The sequence below is a fragment of the Gekko japonicus genome, unplaced genomic scaffold, assembly GCF_001447785.1.
Source record: "Gekko japonicus isolate JY-2015 unplaced genomic scaffold, Gekko_japonicus_V1.1 scaffold110, whole genome shotgun sequence".
Taxonomy (NCBI): Eukaryota; Metazoa; Chordata; class Lepidosauria; order Squamata; family Gekkonidae; genus Gekko; species Gekko japonicus.
Window position 1 is genome coordinate 334183 of NW_015173675.1, and position 24168 is coordinate 358350.

Below are 24168 nucleotides of genomic sequence, written 5' to 3' on the forward strand. Positions count from 1 at the left end.
GCAAGAGCCCTTGGTTCCTCCATGCTCCAAGGCCCAATCAGGATCAAACCCTCATAGCATTTTTAAATGGCTTGTATTCAAATCTAAAATAGTGGCAGTGTTCCTGAGTTACCCACAAGGATACAGTAACATCTCATTGTGCCCATAGTTCACCTAGGGTGCCACAAATCCTTGGGCCAGTCCTGACCACAATACCAACTATCTATACAACTCCTTTTGCCCCTCAGGACAATAGATAAGTACCATGTAAGGGTATAGTGAAGAGCAAACACTACTCCAGTTATAGTCCTCAGGCTGCTACCTGGTAGTTGTTCTTCTGCTTAGGGTAGCTGTCATAGTGCCCACTCCATGGAACAAGCATTGGGTTGCCAGCTCTGTGTTGGAAAACTCCTGAAGATTTGGGATTGCAGCCTGGGGAGGGGAGGTACTTCAGCAGGGCATAATGCCATAGAGTTGCCAAGCTGCATTTTTCTCCAGAGGAAGCAGAGATTGGCTTTATACCCCACTCTTCACTCAGATACTCAGAGCGGCTTACAATCTTCTTCCCTTCCTCTCCCCACAACAGACACCCTGTGAGGTAGGTGGGGCTGAAAGAGCTCTCAAAGAACTGCTTGAGAGAACAGCTCTGCGAGAACGGTGGCTGATCCAAGGTCACCCAGCAGCTGCATGTGGAGGAGTGGGGAGTCAAACCCAGTTCTCCCAGATTAGAATCCGCACACTTAACCACTACACCAAACTGGCTGTAAGGAACTAATCTTGTTCTCTGAAGATAAGTTGTAATTGTGGGAGTTCTCCAGGCCCCACCTGGAGGTTGACAACCCCAAAGAAACTCCCTGAGGAGATGGGGATACCGTCTGTAGTGGTATTTAGGAGATGCTAAAAGGCTACTCTGTTTGCTGAGGCTTTTAATTAGGTGTAGGCTGCAGTCATTTTAAGGAAAAGTGTGCTTGCATGAGATTTTCCTGTATTTTCTGGGGGTTTTGTTTGAAATTGCAAACCTTCAGCTATGGGAAAGAGGGTGTGTGTTTGTGTGTATATTTGTAAAATTGCAAGTTAGGGCAGAATTAATAGGTCTTTCTCCATTTACCAGACTTAGGAGTCACTATTTGTTGTAGCAGCACAAACCACAATTTATGCTGAAACAATTCATCCAAATAAATAGAACATGCAAAAAAATGCTACTTTTTCTTCTTCTTTCAGTCTAAACTGAAAAAGGAAAATGAATTATTTTAAAAGGGAGATTAAAGGTACATTTTTATGCAGAATTAATCATTTAAAGAAAAGAAAGAGCTCCACCTGTTTTTGTTAGGAAACATTTTTAGCTGAAAGTTATTTATAGTTTTAATCCATATAGAAGTGGCCCTGTTTATAGGTAAAGTTTAGCTGAATTGCAGGAAGAAACAGTAATCTTCTGGGAGGCCAACACCGTTGAAAAGCTTCTTGGAAAAATTGATATGACAGATTAACAGCATTCATGCTATAGTTCACTCTTATCTGACACTTGACTTTAACTACAGACAGATGAATTCTCAATAGGAAGATAAACGAAGAAATATATATACACCACACCCTAAAAATGTCATGGAAGATTTTGTTTACGGTGTTGTCTTACAGTGCTTTAATGTTAAGAAAACTGCAGTTTTAAAATTAGGTTTGAATTTTGGGAATTCAAATAAAGTGCTAGAGCATGGGTACCACTCAGGTAAACCTAAATAGAAAGGGACACTTTGATTTGCTTGGTAATTTTTCATAGTCCAAGATGTAATTCATAATCACACAGATTGATAGCTATAATGCATAGAGATCATGATTTAAGGGATCAATAAGTTAGAGAGCAAGGAAAAATATCAAGACACCAGAAAACAAGGTTATGGTCTTTTTTCATCCCCTTTTTAAGGAAACAGTTGTTTCATCACCATATGAACTGCCAACAACAGAACTGATATTTAAAACATTGTGTTGTTTTGATCTCTCTCTCCAAAGGACAGAGCATCTGGAATCATTAGCTGAAAAATTCATTTAGAAAATTGGATGGCCTTTTTTGGGGGGGGGTATAGATCAAAGCATTGAACAGAGTGGAAAAAGTTCCAGACTTGAGAAGTTCTCAGTTCCTGATATAAATGCGTATAACTGGTGAGCAGAGAAGGGATTAAGTACCCCTTCCCTTCTCTGCTCCAAATCACTCCCCTCAGATGTGATTTTTACTGAAAAAAAGTCTGTCAGGGTTCTGTATGTAATGCGTAGTTATATCCTCAGACGAAACAGCTATCTGAGAGTGCCGACATGGTTAGAGCATCACACTAGGAATGGAGAGATCTTGGCAGATCCCCACTCTGCCTAAAGCAGATTAGCATATGGACAATCAGGTCCTCGCAGCCTAACCTACCTCACAAGGTTATACTGACGGTAAAATGGAAGAGGTAGAACCATAGATGCCACTCGGAGCTCCTTGGAAGGACAAGGTATAGATAGGAGAACAGAGGGTCTTTTCATATACAAGTTATAAGAAAGATGACATATAAAAATGTAAATAAAAAATAATTGGCCTCGGATGCCGCCAAATGGTTGACCACATGTCCACTTCTACTTGCTGTACGGGAGTACATGATAGTATTCTTAGCATAAAGTGTTCATTGCGGACAAAGCAAATGCTTTAATGTATAAGGAAGCTTATTTCATACTTCTCTCTTTTCATGCTCCTTTCCCTTCACAAAGAAAAAAGGCTGCCAGGCTCTGCTTGTCTCTGTTATCATTGTTTTGGACAGCACCTCAGACAACACAGAGAAACAGTTAGGCAAGAGGCACTTGCACTATCGTAATTACCGTCATCTGATTTGACGTCTAATAGTGGCTTGGAGAAGCAAAGATTAGCATGGAGGTCCACACGAACCCTGGGTGTTTCATGGGTGTGGGGTGCATTGGTTCACTGTACTTTAAAAATCCTCTCTGGTGCTCATCCCAGACAGTGCAAAGTCAGGTGCCTCGAAGAATCCAGCCTCAGTCTTTCAAGCACCTCAGGCATCCTTCCCATAATACAATGATATAGCTTAGTGGGGGACTCAACCCAGCAGCTGCAGCAGCTTCTGTTCTGTAGTTGGGGGGAAAGAGCATTAACAGTATTCTAGCCTCTGTGTGGAGGAACCCCACTTACATATTAAGATATACTTCACCCTGAAAGTTTGGAAATACTGGGGATTGAAAGTTTGCTAAGACAAGCTTGGAGATGGTACGGCTTCTTCCCCTGACTCCAGGGTGTGTCTTGCTGTCAGGTCCCAGCTGACTTATGGTGATCCTGTGGGTTTTTCAATGCAAGAGACATCCAGAGGTAATTTGTCATTGCCTGCCTCTGTGTCATGACTCTGGTATTCCTTGGTGGTCTCCCATCCAAATACTGAGCAGGGCTGACTCTGCTTAGCTTTGGAGATCTTATGAGATTGGGCTAGCCTGGGCTATCTAGGTAAAGGTAAAGGTTCCCTTGCTAGAATCCGACTCTAGGGTTGCGGTGCTCATCTCTGTTTCAAAGCCGAAGAGCCAGCGCTGTCCGAAGACCTTTCCGTGGTCATGTGGCCGGCATGACTAAACACCAAGGCGCACGGAACGCTGTTACCTTCCCACTGAAGTGGTACCTGTTTATCTACTTGCAATTTCTTGCTTTCGAACTGCTCGGTCAGCAGGAGCTGGAATTAGAGACGGGAGCTCATTCCATCATGCGGCAACTCGGGTCTCGAACTGCTATCTAGGTCACGTCTTAACTGCAGAGGCTTAAAATCTGCCATTGGATAAAATCAATGGGAGCACATTCTTTGGGCGCTCTGTACATGCACTGGTTTTGCTGGGCACTCTGTACATGCACTGGTTCTGCTGGCACTCTGTACATGCACTATCTGTGCTGTGCTTGCACCCTCCTCTGCTTGTATCTGTTGAACTGTGGAACTGTTTTTGCCGGACACTTTGTTATATGCACTGCTTCTGCCGAGCACTCTACATGCACTGGTTCTGTTGGGCTTGCAGTTTTTTCCCATCATTGGAAGCAATGGAGGATGGGACACCTTCTTTGGGGGCCCATAGAATTGGACCCCCTGGTCCAGTCTTTTTGAAACTTGGGGGGGTGTATTTTGAGGAGAGGCACCAGAAGCTATGCTGAAATTTTGGTCCCTCTACCATAAACAATACCCAGATAGATTCCCCTTTGACTATAATGGTCCCATAGGGTATAATGGAGCAAAACAAAAAATGGGATTTCCAAAAAAATCAGAATACCATACTGGTATTAGAATTCAGGGTTTTTTGGGAATCCCAAATTTTTTTGGGTCCAATATATCCAAATCAGAAAAATCCCGACCTTTTTTTTGTGTGCACGCCCCTAAAGCAGATAAGCAGGTTTTTAAGAACTTGCCTTCAATTTAAAAAGCCAATGTCAGTTCAGCCCAAAGTGTCATGCCATCCCTATGATCCTGCTGCTGTTTGTTTCAATTTATGTGCTGTGAACTATTAGGTGACAGAAAAGAGCAACTTTTCTGCTGGACATGTTATGGCTTCAAAAAACTACTGAGATCAAGGAAAGCTTATGCCTTGATATTTCATCAGGCTGTAAATGTGTCTGAATGTCCACTTGTAAATCTAAATGCTTTCCCGTGGATCTTGTTCTGATACCACCTGACATAAACCTGAAGGATTTCTGTAGCATTTGACCAGCAACTGTTCATTTTAATGTTGGAGGGGCTGAAGAAGTGGTGAGGCTATGGAGACCATTTCAAAGAAACCTTTTCTTTTATTGTTGCATTTCATGAGCTTGGAACTGGAGAATTTGGAGAAAGTAAGTGTGGCTGCTTTAAGAAGTTTCTTCTTTTATGGGGGTTAATAATTTATTTACATATATGCTGTGACACACTTTGTGACTTCTGTGCCGGGAGAGAAATGCAATTAATTAAGTGGCCCTCTAACACTGTAGTCTAACAGAGTACTTGTACCAGTTTTCCCAGGGACAGCAGCACCCAAATGTGTTACAAATGGCCCTTAGCCACAGAACCTCCCTACAGTCTCTAAGTAGTTAACTTTCTACAATATGTCTCTGCTAAGAGAAATTTTATGCATCTGTTGTGTGTGAACTTTGAACAGTACATTCGTTTTTCAAAATGTTATAGGGCTGCTTTGATTTTGTTCTTCATGTATGCAGTCTAAGATGGTACTTTCTGAATCTCTCTCATGTTGAAGGTTTGTCATTAATAGTATTGTTATTTGGAGGTTTCATGACACCTCTGGCCACCCTCAAGTTAACCTTCAGCGTGAGCTTGCAATGTTCCTTCTGAAACACTACAGTAATACGATCTGTTGGGGCATCTCCTGAGTCATCTTGCAATGTAATGGCTGAAAAATTAATGCTTGTCACGGCTTGTGTAATGTCCTTCATGTCTAATACACCCTTTAAAACATAAAACATTATAATGTATCAATTTTTTTCGGGTAAATTGATTTATTTGCATTTAAATTGTATGCCATGTTTGTCGCCTTTAAGGCCCCTAAAACAGCTTACAAGAAAATAATAAACAACCTTAAATCATAGATTCAGGTGGGTAGCCGTGTTGGTCTGAAGCAACAGAACAAAGTTGGAGTCCAGTGGGGCACCTTTAAGACCAACAAAGTTTTATTCAAGGTATAAGTTTTCGTGTGCATGCATACTTCTTCAGATACAATGAAATGGAGATTACCAGTCCATACCTTTGGTCCTTGAATCTGTTAAACATCTTCATTATACTGTATGCTAATTTACTGCTCACCCTCTACCTATATGTATGGACTAGTAATTTCCATTTAATTGTATCTGAAGAAGTGTGCGTGCACACGAAAGCGTATACCTTGAATAAAACCTTGTTGGTCTTAAAGATGCCACTACACTCAAACTTCAACCTTAAATCATGTTATGGTAAATGTCAATCAACAAAATGTTATACTAAAAGTCGCCCTGACCTGGGTAGCCCAGGCAAGCCAATCTCGTCAGATCTCCAAAGCTAAGCAAAGTCGACTCTGGCAAGTACTTGGTTGGGAGACCTCCTTGAAATACCAGAGGCAGGAGGTAGGGGCAGGCTTTATTCAGCCGCCTCTCTGAATATCCTCCAGGCCCCCAGTAGGGGTTGGTCACCAGAGGTCGCCATGACTTCCAGGTGCACACAGACTCACATGCACACACACACATGCACATATTTTAAAAAAAATTATACTAAAAGTTAATACGTTTAAAAAGAATGGCAACTACAGGATCAGTACACTTGGTGGAAAAGAAAGGTTTTAACCTCATGTCTACAGATTTCAGTAAAGTGGGCCTGACAGATGTTACTCAGTCAGGAATGAGCTCCATAACACTAGTGCTACTGAATACTGAAAAATGCTGAGCATTCCCTAAAGTATCCTAGATTCAGGTTAGTTGGGTTATTAAAAGTCACTTTGAGTTTAGCCAGGAAATTTTTGGTAACTTGTATAGATTATTAAAAATTAGTGTAACACATGACCTATTAACAACTCCAGATAGTAAAAGGCAGCATCCTGCACTTGCTGATTCTAAACTGTCTTCAAGGGAAGCTCCATATATGGTGCCTCATATTTGCCTCCCAAAAGGCCTGCTGTTGGTGAATCAGCAGGAGCTGAAGGAACTTTCAAGCTGTGAATCTGCTACCTCGGGGGAGTGTGATCCCATTAAGAAGAGGCATGTTCCCAAGATACAGATGTCAAATGAAAAAGTGCCGTGTTCTTTTTTTTATAGAGGCTTAACGTGATGTTATTTACCAGGACGATGCCATGAAAAGCTTCAGCTGCCCGTTTCCAAATACTGAGGCTTTGTTGATGAGACTGGACCCTTTCCTGCAGACTTGTTGCCAACCATATGCACGGATCCAATGGGGCTGCATGCCATCAGCATCTCCCCTTTGTTGAATTAAGCTTCAGTTTATCCATCCTCATCTAACCCATTACTGACTTCAGGCAGGCATTCATGGAGGAGGACGTACCTCATTGCACATGATGCCGACAAGAGAGAGAGAGAAATCTGAATGTCATCATCATACTGGAGACATACCACATTTCAGACCCCCAAATCTCCTCATCCAGCAGTTTTATGAAGATGTTAAACAAGATAGGAGATTTTAAAAGTACCTGCAGAACCCTGCAGGATAATCTCCCACAGAGATGAGAAACAGTCTCCTAGCACTGCCTCCTGGAAGCCACAGTGTAGGAATAGAGCCACTGCAAAGCAGTAGTCCCACAGAGATGAGAAACAGTCTCCTAGCACTGCCTTCTGGAAGCCACAGTGTAGCAAAGCAGTATCCTAATTGATCAACCCATATAAATGGTTCAAATATAGTAGGTGTTAAAAGCCTCTAAATGTTATAAGGATCTGTCCTGTCTTTTTGAAAGAACACTGATGTTATATTTACATTCACTCTTAAAAGAAGGGGGAAATTGATTAAACAAGTTTGTTTTCAAATTCCAGAATTTGAAAAAGTTGCACTAAGCATTGTAGGCTTATTCATCCCCTCCTTGTGTCAGTTCTGGTGTTCTGAATACATGCAACTGGCATTTGTCTTTGGATTTACAAAAAAAACCCTCTAGATCTTCAGACTCTGAATTATTTAAACTCCCACAACACATGCACTTTTGCTTTTCAAGCATGAGTTATAATTTAATTAAAAACTTCTGGTGCATCGCTAGCTATTTAAATATTTAAATGTTTCATGGATCACTTTCGATTATCTGCTCACATGAAATTCCTGAAGATGTCAGATTTTTAAGATTCCCAAAGTTACACTTGGAATTGTCTGTTGATGCAAAGGGGACTGTGATAATTACATACATCCATTAGTATCAGCAAAGGAGAAAAACTTTGGGGAGGCTTAATGGGCATGTCTCAGTGACAGCTAGCAAAGAACATTTGGCATGATTAAGGATAGATTTGAATGTACTTGAAAATATACTCTCATTATGGACGCCCAGTGGAAGTTGCACTACAAATGTTAAATTCCCCAGAAGAAGAGTTACGTGGCAGGGAAGCTTTGAAATCCACTGTGGCCGTCATCCAAATTATTCTCTTCTCTTTATGTCTTTCCGCTGTCAGATTCATTTTGTGATGCCCAACTTGGCTCCCTGGGTATGTTGAAAAGAGGCAACCTGTTGATTTTTTTTTCGTCATGTGTTTCAGATTGTCCGAAGATACATCAAGGAATGGCTTGAGAGGAAGAAGCCTCCATTTGGTGCTATCAGCAGCTGCGTGCTCCTGATGATCATCTACACAACATTCTGTGATACTTTCTCCAATCCAAATATTGACCTTGATAAGTTTAGCCTGATTATCATAGTTTTCATAAGTAAGTACCAATGTGTTTTTAGTTATCTACTTTAATTGCTGAGTCCTGAGCTAAGGAAGTGATGTGCTTCTGGGCAAGAGTTTTGGATTCATCGTGTCTTTCCACAGTTATACCGTGGTTTGGATCCAATCACCTGTTTTGTTCAATCTCATTCAGTTCTCCTGTCTGCTATGTCCTCATCCCATGTGGCTTTTGGTCATGCAGATCTCACAATCCCTAACATAGCCTATTTGGGTGATTGAAGGGGACACCCCCTCTCTTTTTCACCATTGGAAATGCTGGTTGGATCCAACCCTGTGAATCTCCCTGTGTCGTGTGCAATAGCAACACAGTACAATTTGATACTTGAGATAGATTTTAGGGATATGAAATAGCACTTTATTTTCTTATGATGAAACTAAGATTCAATAGATAAAGCCTCAACAGAATAGATTGTATTAAGATATATGTTCCTTTTAGAAATTATATATTCTTTGAAGAACAATCCTACTTGTTCTCAGGAACAGTTTTCCTATGTTGATTTGTTATGCTAATGCTCAGCTAGATTTGTGTGTTTAAAATATTTCAATCCTGCCCCTCAATCACAGCTGGTTTTCATGGCAGCTGACAAAACAAGTGAAAAATATAAAACAGTAAAAAAAGTTTGTAAAAATAACCAGAATATTCAGGGCCTTCCTCCTAAGAATCCAAATATAGAAATGAGGGGAGAACTTGGGAAGCCAGTTTTGATCTGTGTATGCAGAGGGGTGAAGGCAAGTATCCTTCTGTGTCCTTCTCAGCTGAGAGCCTACACTGGTTGATACGGCAAAAAACATAAATCCTGTTTGGCTCTGGTTAGTCTTTCATCCCTAACCAGGAAACAGCAGAGCTGAGTATGATCAGCTTTGAAACTTCATCTTATCTCTGTGGACAATACAGATCACATGATGTTGAGACTTTAACAACTACTAATGCCAAGAGTCTCAGTTTCCCACTGGTGAACTATTTGTGGAACAGGTTTAAGTGAAAGAGCTACATGTTAAAATGTCTGCTGCTGCTGGGGTGACGTCTTTTGAATTTTGTTGGGAAGAAACAGGTGGATGAAATATCAATAAAAGTCACTTGTGGGAGTTTTACCTGATTTTGGTTTTCATTCCTGGAAGCAGAAAAGACCAAAAAAAGAGAGAGTTAAGTATGAAAAGCAGAGCTTATGAATGATGAGCAAATGTTTATGGGAAAGACCTCTGGCTGAGAGCCGCTGCCAGTCTGAGTAGACAAGACTGATTCTGATGGACTGATGGTCTGATTCAGTATAAGGCAGCTTCATATATTCAAGGGGGGGGGGAGCCATGGCCCACAGGTTCAATCCCCAGCATCTTCAGTTAATGAAAATGTATATTTCCAAACTGAAGGTGAATTTTTTAACTTGGTTGCAGCCTTTTTTTGTTTAATTTTAGTTTTAGGAGTTTGGAAACTACTGTTCTATAGTTAATTTAAATAATGTTCAGAGTAGTGTCAGAATGTTTACTTTGCATAATGCTGTATATAACCTGATGGTTCTTCATTGTTTCCTGTAATACGAAAGGGGGTGCAAACCCTTCACACACATTACATGACATGGAATGTTCAGGGAACGAGGGGAAATATGAGCCAGAACAATACCCCTGCTGTTGTATAGATGAAGCAATCCCAGCCCACCCTAATTCCTCTTTGCCAGCTCAGTGGCTTGTGAGGGTGACTCTAAGTGGTCTTCTGTTTTTATTCTTCACAAATATTTGGGCTTTTGCCTGTAATTACCTTGTATACCTTGGGTATCTCACCCAAATGCAAAAGGATCTCCTTAGGTCTGTTTTTTCCCTTCTCCCCGCCCCCTTGATATGCACAGGCTGTCTTGTGTGTACCTCCTATTTCCCTAAATAGTCCTCTTCCTTCCACTAGGCCAAGGAATATGTGTATTTTGGATGAGCCCTTGTAGGTGACATTGCATGAACTTCCATGCATATCACCTTTCTGTCAGATGAAAGGAACAGTTCCCTTGAACAAATTCCCATTTAGTTTTATGTTCAGGTAGTTTTATTTAATGGTTAATAGGAAGGTGTTAAGTGTATTTTTAATGAGTGCACCACACCAGCCCCAACTGTATGATGGTTTCAATAGCCTTCCCCCTCCCCCAAATTAAATACCTATTAACACTTTAAAATACAACCAAACTGTCTGTTATCCCTTTTCTATTAATCATCATAGTATAGTCATATACAGGAGCTGCGGTGGCTCAAGTGATTAAGACACTGAACTGCAGGCTGTGGAAGGTCAGTAGTTCAGCAGTTTGAGACCCGAGTGCCGCATGACGGAGTGAGCTCCCATCTCTAGTTCCAGCTCCTGCCAACCTAGCAGTTCGAAAGCAAGAAATTGCAAGTAGATAAATAGGTACCACTTCAGTGGGAAGGTAACAGCGTTCCATGCGCCTTGGTGTTTAGTCATGCCGGCCACATGACCACGGAAATGTCTTCGGACAGCGCTGGCTCTTTGGCTTTGAAACGGAGATGAGCACCGCAACCCTAGAGTCGGATTCAATTGGCTTTCGAGCAAGGGAACCTTTACCTTTTATAGTCATATAAAGTAAGAAAGGTAAAGGTTCCCTTGCTCAAAAGCCAGTCGAATCTGACTGTAGGGTTGCGGTGCTCATCTCCGTTTCCAAGCCGAAGAGCCAGCGCTGTCCGAAGACATTTCGGTGGTCATGTGGCCGGAACTGCTAGGTTGGCAGGAGCTGGAACTTGAGACGGGAGCTCACTCCGTCATGCAGCACACTCGGGTCTCGAACTGCTGAACTACTGACCTTCCACAGCCTGCAGTTCAGCGTCTTAACCACTTGAGCCACCGCAGCTCCCATATAAAGTACATACAAGAAAATAATTTAATGTTTATGCTCTTATTTCCTTCAGTTTCCTTTTTTCAATCTGAGAGCTACTTCTAATTCCTATGTAATTATTTGCGTCTTAACCACTTGAGCCACCGCAGCTCCCATATAAAGTACATACAAGAAAATAATTTAATGTTTATGCTCTTATTTCCTTCAGTTTCCTTTTTTCAATGTGAGAGCTACTTCTAACTCCTATGTAATTATTTTCCCTTTGTGTGTGTGTGTGTGTGTGTGTGTGTGTGTGAAGTGCTGTTAAGTCACTTCTGCTATATGGTGACCCTATGAAATAATGACCTCCAAAATATCCTATCATTAACAGCCTTGCTCAAGTTTTGTAAACTGAGGGACATAACTTTCTTTATTGAGTCAACCAATCCCATGTTGGGTCTTCCTCTTTTTCTGATGCCTTCAACTTTTCCTAGTATTACTGTTTTTCCCAGTGACTCTTGTCTTCTCATAATGTGACCAAAGTACAATATAGTCAGTTTAGTCAGTTTTGCTGCCAATTGGAAACCATTCCATTGCTCCATATCGTGTCCTAACAGTAGCCTCTTGTCCATAGTATATAGTTGCACTCAGATGTTGCGGCATACCCATTTCTTTTAAAATCAACCATAACTTTTCCTGATCAACACAGTCAAAAGCTTTGCTGTAATCTATGAAACACAAACTGATTTCCCACTCCCCACAAGAGAAAATCAGTATTTTATAATGTTTCAGAGGTATGACAATTGTTTTGTACTATGGTTATGTGGTTAGGAACGTCAGCTGCCTAATCTGTTACTTGCCTCAGAAACATAGGTACACGTTTGTGTCATTCTTGATTCATCACAAAATAAACATTTTATTTCCAATTGAGAAATGGATGTGCATTTAAAATACATATTTGTAGGTGCCTTCATACATTGCACATTAATTTAATCCTTTTCAAACTAATGTTTCTTTCAGTATTTTCGATTCAGTTGGGCTTCATGCTGTTAACGTTCTTTTTTTCTACAAGGTACGTAACCACAATAGAAATGCTCTATGTATTTGAACAGAAGTGTGGGGGAGCAAAGTGTGTGGGAGGGGGGGTAGTCTGTTCCGTGGTTTAAATGGAGCTCTCAAAATTTGTGCCTGGTGGTTAGTTGTAGTTTCCCGCAGACACTGAAGCTTGCAAAAAGCAACAGTTGTGGGTTTGCAGAAGATCTCTTGCACTACTTGCAGCCCCAGCACCAAGGGGAGGGTGTGTGAAAGGGGACCGAAAGGTGAAGGGGGGTTCCCTTATACCCCATGCTCCATTCACCCCATTTACAACCCAGGTTAGAATAAAACACACACAACCCACCTTGGAATAAATTGGCCACAGCTTTATCGGTTACAGTTGTAAGAAGCCTTGGCACCGCATGGGGGAACTGTTTCCTGGACATTGACTGACCCACCTGGCAGTCAATGATCTCCTGCCCACCCCATCACACTGGTTGGTGTTGTGGTAACCATGGGATGCTGGATCCTGCAAAGACGATCACCACTAAGTTGTCTCCCCTGCCACCTGATCAACTGGGTAGCCCCCGACAGTTGCTGAGTGAGTGTGAGGGTAAACCCTGGCAGCTGCCAAGCTGAGTACGCCCCTCGAAACCCTCAGCCCAAGATCCCTTAAGGGGATCCCCAAACTCAGGAAAATGGGCACACAGGCAGGCTTTCCTGAGAAAATGCTAATACTGCCCTATTGTGATAAGCATAACAATTAACTGGAGGATAAACCGTGCATGATATCCCCCATGGACAGTGGTAACAAGAAAATTGGGAGGGGTGGGTGGGCAGAAATCCACACAGCAAAGAGGGCGACCCAGGGCAGCACAGCATCTTAAATGACCATTTTGGTTACCCCCACCCCCAGCCCTCACTGGCCTCTGGGATAGCCTTGGCAGCAGGCCAGGGCAGGCCCAAGCTTCCCATGCTTATTGCAGCCTGACCCTCTCCCCGCCCAGCCAGCGAGAGCTGCTGGGGCTGCCATCACCCTGTTTGCCCTCCCCGCAGAGCTACAAACAGGACCCATGGTGATTCTGGGCCCCGGCTTCTCCTTCGTATAAGATCAGCAGAAGTTTTCTTTATCTGGCTGCAGATCTTGTCCCCTGCTACGGGAGAGATAACAACTGAGAGGAGGCAGAACAGTGAAAAAAGTATTTACCATGCAACTAGAAAAGAGTTCAATAAATAAGTCAGGAAATAAAATGATGTATTTATTTACTGATTTCATTTGTACCCCACCTTTCACCCCAGAGAGGCTTATATTGGGTATGTATTGACTTACATAGGTAGGTTAGTATGTGACTGGCCCAGGGTCACACAGCAAACCTCCATTAGGAGTTACCTCAAATCTCAGCTCCCCCCCGCCATGTGAATTTTTCCAAAGACTTGTACATTGCCTTGGGGGGGGGCAATGTACTTAATGGGGGACCCCCATTAAGAATAACTGATCTATCCTGTTACCGTAGCATTCTACAATGCAACCTTTTTAAAACAAACCTTAAATCTTTTATGATGTAATGAATGTATGACTTCCTTAGGCAAATCTACTGCTAAAATGTCATGAAGTGTTGGAAACCCCCCACCCACCCACCTGGGAAGTTATTAGCTAACTCCTTTAAGTTCTTGTTCCTGTGCGGACCATAATTTATAACTCCCAATGGCCAACTTAAAAGAATGCATAATAAACTGCTTCTGGTTTTGCGCTCTTGCCTATTGTGTTCTAATTCAATTATTCTAATTCTGAGATTATTCTACATGATTATGAAAAAACCTCCCCAGGGAGATAGGTTTGGTCCCCTCGCTTTCAGTTTTCAGAAGACAGCTGAAGATGGTTTTTTTAGGATTGCATTTGATTAAAGCCATCCTAAAGTGAGATTTTAAATTTGAGTTTTATGTTTTTTATGTAATCTGTGTATTTTATTAATACTGTAAGCTGCCTTGAGCGCTATATGGAAGAAAGGCAGCTAATAAACGTAAATAAAACAAACAAATAATTATAATAGGACTTGTATGGAAGAAAGGCAGCTAATAAATGTAAATAAAACAAACAAATAATTATACAGTTTGTTTTGTTGATTCTGATCTTACATATCATATACCAACACGACAAAGAAACCAAGCAGATATTTATACTAATGTCAACACTTAATTGTATTTGAGGATATTTACTGTTTGGAAGATTAGAGACTTTTTAAAAACTTCTCATTGGACTGGTTCTGAAGTCTGGCCCCGGCACACAGTTTCCTCTGGACCCTTCTGAGCCTTGCGTGTGTCCATGACCATACTGGAAAACATTAGTGTGCTTTGAACTGTGCATGGGTGCCAGTGCAGGTATTCCTGTATATGTGAGAGCCAGAGGAAGTGTAGCCAGTGTATACGGTGCAGCCCCAGCTCTGCCTTTCATTTCTCTACACAGTTTTGATGCCCCAGATGCCAGGTCAGTCAACTACCGCTTAAATGGGGGTTTGCAAACAGTTGCTTGCCAGGCAGCATTCCAGAAGATAACGCTGCAACTGGGCTCCACAGTGTTACAAGCATTAATCAACGTACCTGGTGTTTTGCATTCGTAAAAAATGAGCTGGAATAAACTCATGCTCCATGAAGATATGTTTCAAACTTCTCGTTTTCCAAATAAGAACTCATGCAGGAAAGACTGTCACAATTGAGAAACAATGCTATTGGAAAGAAGAATCAAAATCTGCTGAGCATATGTGAGTGGAATTGTTTGTCATGAAAGCTGATCAAAGTGATTAAAGCAAACTCAGGGAGTCCATAAAGCAGTACGTTTTATTAGTAAGCCAACATTTGGTGGAAGAGACTTTGAATGTTCTTTGTGTCTTTTCTAGGCAGAACTCTGGTTTCACTCCAGCAGACACAGTGGCTATTATTTTCTGCTCCACTCACAAATCTCTAACCTTAGGTAAGTCTGTACAAGCAACTGAGTTGACTTTTTGAATGTGATCACTGCTCCACATTAGTTCACTTTGTTAGGAAAGTGGTCTCCTGTTTTTTCTGTTATCATTTCAACAGTATGACAAGATCTACTATAAAAGCATTGCATTAATATTAGTACATTCATGAGAACACTGTTGCAGTGGGCGAGTAAATGTTTTCTACATGGAAGATAACGCAGCCTCCTCCTTTGGGAATTGAATAATTGTATTGCAGTGCCATTAATCTGTTCCTTCTTTACAGAAAGCAATCTGATTTTTTGTTTTTGTTTTTGATGTTCTGTTTCTCTAATCTAATATTGATAAAGTTTGTGGTTCATTTCGGATTATGTTCTGAGTTATTACAACATAGTCAAACTGCAGAATTATTATAGCTCAAAACTGTACTGCACAGAGCATTTACAATATAAAGAAAAAGATCAATGAAGACAGCAGTGTTTTATCAAATATCAGTGTATTTATCCCAAGAAATCTCTGGACTCTGTGTTTATTCATTTCAACTCAGTAGTCAAAGACTGTTGACTTACTAGTCACTCAAAGTTCTGTTGCAATAACAGTTCAGGTAGATACTTGCAATAAATTATTTAAGATACAGTTATTTTTTGGATGGAAGGGCAATGCTGAATGTAGCTGTTTCGTGTTCCTGTGACTTATGTAGCAGGCAGGAAATGGGGGGTTTAATGTAAAGTTTCCAGATACACGTTAGAAAAATCACAGTGGTCATGTTTCAAAACTGCTTTTGTACATAGAACTACATGTACCCATACATAAAGTATACATGATTCTGTAGGAAGAATAAAACATGGATGTATCTGGTGGTCTGAAGTTTAATATGCTGATGCAAGATCTGGCTTCCATGTTGACTTATTTGGAGGCAGAAGTAGCCAAGAAGATGACATTGTGTTCATCATTTTGCTTGCTGGATTATTTAGCTATCATGTTTATAACCCATACTTCCTCCAAGGATCTTTCATTCATCATGGAAATCTTGTGCTTAAGATGATGAAGAATGATTTAGCTAAGGCTATATTGTGATCCATAGGGCCAAAGTAGGCAGTTCTCCACATCAGAGTTAGCACTCTAGATTCCACCTAGAACTTTTTTCATAGGCATAAGGAGGATGATAGATTTCTGATGCCCTCCAAGCTTTTCATGAGGGTCCTGCATTTTGGATGTTTTTTGGGTCTTCTGTGGGAGTACTTGTGCCTATAAACATACTAGGCAAGATGCAAGCTATTGTGTTTTCAGTTGTGTTATCTATGTTGGGCATGTAGCAAAGTAGGGATGGGCACAAATCTGAACCAAGAAGCAAAGTTGTGTCACAAGGCATAAGGAGGATGATAGATTTCTGATGTCCTCCAAGCTTTTCATGACGGTCCTGCATTTTGGAAGTTTTTTGGGTCTTCTGTGGGAGTGCTTGTGCCTATAAACATACTAGGCAGGATGCAAGCTATTGTGTTTTCAGTTGTGTTATCTATGTTGGGCATGTAGCAAAGTAGGGATGGGCACAAATCTGAACCAAGAAGCAAAATTGTGTCACAAATTTCCACAAACTTTTAAAGCAGTTTGTAGTGCTTTCTGGTGGTTTGTGGATGGAGCAGAAAGGAGTTTAAAGGGACTCCAAGTCTCTTACAACCCCTACTTTCTGTTCCCTGCAAAAGCCACAAAAACAGCTGAGTGCCAGGGAGGCGTTCCCCACTCAGCTGTTTCAGGCGGTCTTGGGCTGGTGGGGAGACTTCTGACTGACTTTCCCCAGCCAGCAGAAAGGAAGGGATGACGTGCCTCCTAGGGTGAACTTCACCCCCCTACTGTTTGCTGGCTACGGCTATCCCCAGCCAGCAGAAAGGAAGGGGGGAAGTGCCCACTGGGAGGCACTTCACCCCTTACTGTTTGCTGGCTGGGAAAAGCCATGACTGGCAGACAGGAGGTCATGAATTGCCCCCTGGGAGGCACTTCACCCCCATGTTTAATCCTCTGGTTTTGTTCCCTCCCTCTTTGAAATGGCAAGGAGCAAAACCAGAGGATTAAATGGCTCAGTTTTGTTCCCCCCAGCTTTTCAATGGCAGGGAGCAAAACCGGAGGGTTAAATGGCTCCCAGTGAAATAAACCCTCCCAGAGGGACGGTTCATGCCCATCCCTATAGCTCAGCAATTCTCTATGATTCTGAGCCTCTGGCATGCTATATCCCCACCCAGTTGAGGTGACACCTTGTAGCCATCTCCACTGAACTACACTGTAGAATGCAGAAAGCGTGTTTGGCACTAACATCCAGTTCATGAGCAACTAGGCACAATCAAGTGTTCTGCATGGTTCCAACAAGGCTATGCATAATGCAGTACAGGCCCACAGTGCCCATGGGGCAACACCCCCTCACAAATATGCCCAGCTCCCTCCCTGGTGCCACCTGCCCTCCCACATGAGTAACTTGCCCACTGAGCAACTCATTGCCCTGGGTTAGGGCGAACAAAGCTTGGTCAGAAGTTGGGGACTCCTTAGCCCTCGAGCCAGTGTCTTCCTCCTGCCTTCCAGGGACCTTGCTTCTCCCCCACCCCCTCTCGGAGACAAAGGGCCCCAGCAATTTCATTTGGCTCATCTACTCCCTCAGCCAGCAAGGCCCTCCAGTGCGTGGTGCCTAGGGCAGCCACAGAGGCAGGGAAGGCTTTAGCCAGCACTCCAGCTCAAAGGACCATGCCCTGCCAAGTGATTGATATAATGGGCCTCATTAGCCTTAAAGGCTGCCGCAGGAGAAGCTAGTGGCGCTGCAGTTCTTTCGGTCATGCCCCCATGATGGCACCTGGAATGCCAGGGGAGGTCATTTGAGGGTCTCACCTCTCCTCCAGCAAGGGAGGGACTGGAAGGCTGTCAGTGGCTAGAGTGGGGCCCTGCCACCTTGAACCATTAAGCCGCAGAAATGGGTGCAAGAAGCTTTTCTAGAGACTGCAAAGAGAGAGAGAAATGCACAAACAGGCCTTCAAGCCCCGTTGCAATGCTAGTAACCGCGGGCACTGTCTTCAGCCACCGCTCTCTCCTGGGACCCAGAAGTGATGTCAACACATGGGGGCAGTGCCTCCCCCCAAACTCTCTAGCTACAGGGCTAGTGCAGCATTGTGCCTCTCACAGTACAATCCTATGCAGAGTTACTCCAGTCTAAGCCCATTGAAAGCTTAGAGTGGAATAACTGCATAGGATTGCATTATCAGTGTATGTGGCCTAAATGTTTTCTAGACTGGACCAACAAATATAGCTTTCTAGCAACACTGTCCAGTTTTCAGGGTTTGAGAGTAGCATTAATGTGAGGGGGCAATTCATTCTCTCACTTAGGCACTGTGTGCAGTCCTACACATATAACGACACTTCTCATTCCTGGCCTCTGTGAAGCACTGCACAGTCCTGTGCTGTCCTCTGGTTTGTCATCCCATGGAACATTTTGTCACTGCAGCCACAACCTAAGAAGAAGACAAAGAAGAAGAGATTGGATATATACCACACCCTTCACTCGGAGTCTCAAAGCAGCTTACAAAGTCCTTTCCCTTCCCATCCCCACAACAGATACCCTGTGAGGTAGGTGGGGCTGAGAGAGCTCTTTCAATAACTGCTCATGAGAGAACAGTTCTGACAGAACTATGGCTTGCCCAAGGTCATCCAGCAGGTGCAAGTGGAGAAGTGGGGAATCAAACCCGGTTCTCCCAGATTAGAGTCCGCACTCCTAACCACTACACCAAACTGGCTCTAAGTATGTTCTGGCCAACTAGATCTGCCCCGTTTGCTAAGGCCACTTCAGCTGTAGTCATGCAGGTCCCTGTCTTCACCACAGTTAAACTGCTCCATAGAATTCAGCTGTCACTTACTGATACATAGCAGGTGTAAGACCTTTGCCACTCCGAGGTAGGGTGTTTCCCTCAAAGCACTGTAAAATTGTGAGACTGGAAATGCCTCCCACATGAAACACATCTGGTGCTATTCCCTCCTGATTTTCAGGATAATAGCTTAAAGATTTTCTCACATATTCTTGGTCTTGTTGATTACTTTTTAGCTTGGATTATTATGTCAGGATTTTCTTTGTTATCTGTACTGCTGTGGCTTTTTGGTTTCTGCTGATTTTTTAAAAAATGGTTCTTTTGCTTTTGCATTCTTCTTGATTGCTGAGTACTGATTGTGGTGTGAATGTTTTAGATGTTTAATAGTTGTAAGGATGAGTGCATGTTGATGATATTTTAAATTGTTGGTATAATTGAGATTTTACTCTGGTGTAAGCTGCTTTGGGATAGCTTTATTCCCCAAAACAGGATATAAATATTTTAAATGCATTAAAGGTAGGCTCAAGTCTGTTCCATTTCTCCAATTGCTTGGAGAAATGACTAGACTATATATAGAAATAATTACATTTTCCTTTGTACTTTCAGGCAGCAATGTCAGTTTTTTAGGTCCATAGAATAAACCAAAGGACAGTCTTTCCTCCCTTATTTGTGTGTAAAAGGTTTTTGTGTTTAACTCTGTACAGATCAATTCATTCTGACAGACAGACTGCTCTGTATTAGAAAAATACAAATAATTTTCCCTTGAAACATGGAAATGAAAGTATTCTTCTGTAGCCTCTCTTAAGTAGAAAAATTTATACTTGTAATAAGTGTGTAGTTCTTCCTAGTCTTGAGATTCAGGTTCCTTTTTCTTCCTTTCTGTATTTAATTCTTTATAAATTTAGTTATCTATTTCTGTGAATCATCTAGACCTTACGATTTACCATTAAAACACAAACTATTTTGCTGCTTTGTGTAATGCTACCTTGTTTTCAATGTGTTCATTATAGCACCTAGCAAAAAAAAATAGCCTCCACTACCTTTGTATAATTTTCTTCAAGCTATTCACACACACGCAAAAAGAGAAAATAAATAGGAGTGGGTAGATGATTGTTTGGGATACTACATTCCCATTTCTGAATGCAAAATGAATGCATTACTACTGGTGACTTATTGTGAATGTAATGCAGATTTCACAGGTTGTGGCTCTCACTGAGAGAGATTATAGTGTGCCCCACTATGGTCTCTGTTGAACTTGATTTGACTTACTTAATACTGAGCATTCCAACAATTGGGGGGGGGGATGTGGTAAATTCGCTGAGAACTGCCAAGATTTAAGTTAACCAAAGTCCTCACAGATTTAAGAACTGGTTAGATTTTCACAACTCTGAAAGCTGCTCACTAACTGTAAAACTAGAGCCTGATTTATACAGAGTATTAATACAGCAGCGTATCCTTCCATAATCAGGATAAATAGTGGTATTCAAAAGAGACCATTCTGCCAGGGAGCCAAAAGAATGGCGTAGAAATGAATGTTTGAATGAAACCAAAGCTAACATGGGAATAAAATGCTAATGCAAATATTTCCCCCTTATTAACTGCTCACCATTTAGATACCATTATAAACTTTTCCCCACCTTCCTGATAGACTTCCTTGTTTAACGCTCTGCTGGACAAAACTCTGATTAGTCATTACTGTATAATGAGGCATACATTCCTACCAAAGAATTGTTGCTATAATACATTATTAACTAGCTATTACATGAAATCTCCAAGGGTAGGGTTTTATTATTTTAAATACTGGTTTATTTGATTTCCAAATTTGTTGAAAGTATCAGTTACCCTGACCAAATATACTTAATAACTTAACCAGTCTTGCATCTTCCCTCATATAATTTTCTTCAGTTGTGTTGACTTCGGCTGCACACTTAGTTTGGCATGAGACCCATTTCATTGAACATTTTTCCAAGAAAATATGCATAGGCCTGGGCTGCTTTTGTACTTTGCTGGGTTTGTGTGTCTGTTCTGAGTCAAAAAAGGAAAGTACTCTGAACCAAGGGCCTTCATATAACAAAAATAGTTTTGATCATATCCAAACCAATGCATGACAATTATGCCTGCTTTCAGAGAGGCTGTTGTCTGTGAATTTGGGTTTATTCTTTTATTTTTAATTATTTACTTCATTTGTCTTCTACCTTTCTTGTTGAGACTCAAGGTGGATTACATAGTTATAAAAGTCAATGCAAATAAAGATGGTATAGGACTAGTGACCCAATAAACTGGGTTGCATAATTAGAGAACGATGAAGGACAGAGAGTATAATACTTCCAATAAAGAATGTAGTATGAAGGGGGAAGAAATGAAAGCTGCCTAACAGTTTCACAGCATTATAGCTTTAGTACCCATCAGACCTGCAAAAAAACCCGGTTGGGACAGGGGATCATCCCCCCTCTCCTGTTACTCTTCTTTCAACAATTCCTAGAGCTGCTGCTATTGCTTACAGGTAGCTTGCAATGCTGCTCCTCCTACCATGTCTCTATCCCCAACCAGGCTCAGCCTACTAATCCTACTACCCGTATAGCCAGAACCCTCCCTGTTGGAATTCCATTTTTCCCCATCACAGGGTTGATCCTAACCCTAAAATGTAAACACATACAAAGATCTCTCAGCGTTTCTGTTGCTGGCCACATTCTAAAGGAATGGATGGGCAGATTCTCATGTACTCTGTTCCTTTTCTTTCTGCTCCAATCAACATTCCCATGACTTCTCATGTTGTTCTAAAATACCCTTGAAATGTAGCATGAGGCAGGCTCCTTAAGTTTAGTAGGGACAGTAAAAATCTTTGGTGAGTGAGTACAAATGGACCAGGCCTCTGTCAACTTTGCCGTGATGCTTGTTATTTAAAGCCAATATCTTCTTGAATAATAATTCAGTGCGAATAATAATAATCATTCGTGTGTGTGTGCGTGTGTGTGTGTGTATATATAAAGCCCCAGCGTATTGGCACTTTCCGGCTCTCCCATTAGCTGTGCGCTCTATCAGCCATTGGCCCATCAACCACCACTTAAGTGTACCCACCCACTACTGACTTGGGCACTCTTTCTGTTCTGAATAAACGGCCAAAATGGCTCTCTCTCCTGACGAAGATGCTTCTACTGCCACTTCTCCTGTTTGGCTCCTCAGCGGCTGGCTGGCTACTGAGGTGAGCCACCGGCCATCAAACCATTCTGTTGTGGGGAGGGGAAGGGAAAGGAGTTTGTAAGCCGCTCTGAGACGCCAAGTGAAGGGCGGGGTATAAATCCAATCTCCTCCTCCTCCTCCTCCTCCTCCTCTTCTTCTTCTTCTTCTTCTTCTTCTTCTTCTTCTTCTTCTACTCCTACTACTACTACTACTACTACTACTACTACTACTACTACTACTACTACTACTGTGGGGCTCACTTTCCTATCAGTGGCTGTTGCTAGGCAACCAAGCTTGGTTCTGTCAGTAAAAAGGCAGGGCCAGGGAGGCCCTTTCTGTGCCTACTTTGTGGGGAACTCATTGGGTCTAGTCCTAACTAGGGTTGCCAGCTCCAGGTTGGGGAATTCCTGGAGATTTTGTGGTGGAGTCTATGGAAGCCAGAGTTTGGGGAGGGGAGGGGCCTCAGCAGAATAGAATGCCATAGAGTCCACCCTCCAAAGCAGTTATTTTCTCCAGGGAGAGAGAGAGATCTGTTGTCTGAAGTTCAGGTGTGATACCAGGCGATCTTCAGGCTCCACCTGAAGGTTGACTGCCTTAGGCCTGGCAACACCCTCTGGGTGACATGATGCCATATGACTGGTATGACTTAACTAGGCCTGGCTGCTTGCTCCTGTTCACCAGCAGCAGCCCCCCATGACAGCCACTGTGATGTAGCATTTAGTGCTTCAGAACAGTGTCTGCCAGACCCAGGTTCTTGTTGTAGAAGCTGGCTGGGTGATTTCGGACCTTTCACAGACTTTATGCTAACCTACCTTACAGGGTTGTTGTACAGGTCGAAAGGGGGAGAGGAGAATGATGTGAGCTGCTTTGGTCCCCATTGCAGAGAAAGACTGTAGTTTTCCTGGGTAGAGGCTGCAGGGAGGGGGGAGGAGATGGAAAGCTGAAATCAGAGGGGCAGATAAAGGTAGGCTGATGGTTGGCTGGGAAGGAGATAGGGTTGCCAACTCCAGGTTGGGAAATTCCTGGAGATTTGAGGGGTGGAACCTGGAGAAGGGGAGGTTTGAGGAGGGGTGGGTCCTCAGACAGGTACAATGTCACAGACTCCACCCTCCAAACCAGCCATTTCCTCCTAGGGAACCATTGTTGCCAACCTCCAGATGAGGGTTTGAGATCACTCAGAATTACAACTGTCCTTCAGATGGCAGAGATCAGTTCCCCTGGAGAAAATGGTGGCCTCTGTGTCATTATACCCTGCTGAGGTCACCACAGCAAAATGATGCTTAGTGCCCAAGGCCAGAGCACCCGCCCAGAGCCTCTTTATAGAGCTCGTTGTATTTATTTCCACAACAGGTCTTATTCCTACTAATAGTAGTGATGTGCTCCCAAGGCCAAACCTTTTCCTCCTATGAAATCAATGAGACTTTTTTCCTATTAACTTCATAGAGAATAACAACTTATCTGTTACAGTGTTCTACTGTCATCTACCTGAGCAGGCACAGGAGATGCAAGCAAGCTCCCATTTAACACTCATGTTTGAATGTTTTAAGGGCAACAGTGAACTTCAAGGGCCGCCTTTTTAAGTCTGCTGTTGAGGATGGTTTTTATCTGGCTTCAAAACTCCAGTGCCAATAAGCAAACAAGAGCACTTAGGGGCTTCCTGGAACAAAAGCTGTTTTGCTTGGAGCTTAAACTGATTTTTCACATTCTGGCATGTGAAGCCTCCGCAGGGTGCCGTGTGTCTAATCCCTGGGGATTGGTGCACAGCACCAGCAGAGGGAGGAGGAAAGATGACAGCTTTGAAGCTTTAGAAGTGGTAATCAGAGAAGCACGAAAAGGCACTTCTTGGAAGGCGCCTGTCCCACACTGTATTATGAAACCAGCTAATTCCCACATGTGGCATGCTCAGGGGGCCGTCTGCCACTTCCTAGGCTTGGATCCATGGAGAGTCTCTCACTCAATGCTGAGACAAGTGTGGT

The 24168-nt window shown here is 42.5% G+C and overlaps 1 protein-coding gene across 2 annotated transcripts in view; it reads left to right on the plus strand.

The window, feature by feature from the left end:
* SLC10A7 (solute carrier family 10 member 7) overlaps positions 1-24168 on the plus strand; it is a 182338-nt gene that overhangs the window by 138919 nt on the left and 19251 nt on the right. For both annotated transcript variants that reach the window (XM_015422925.1, XM_015422926.1), the window contains 3 exons: positions 8189-8354; positions 12202-12253; positions 15111-15184. In XM_015422925.1, coding sequence (XP_015278411.1) covers positions 8189-8354; positions 12202-12253; positions 15111-15184 — 292 coding nt within the window. The remainder of the gene's footprint in view (positions 1-8188; positions 8355-12201; positions 12254-15110; positions 15185-24168) is intronic.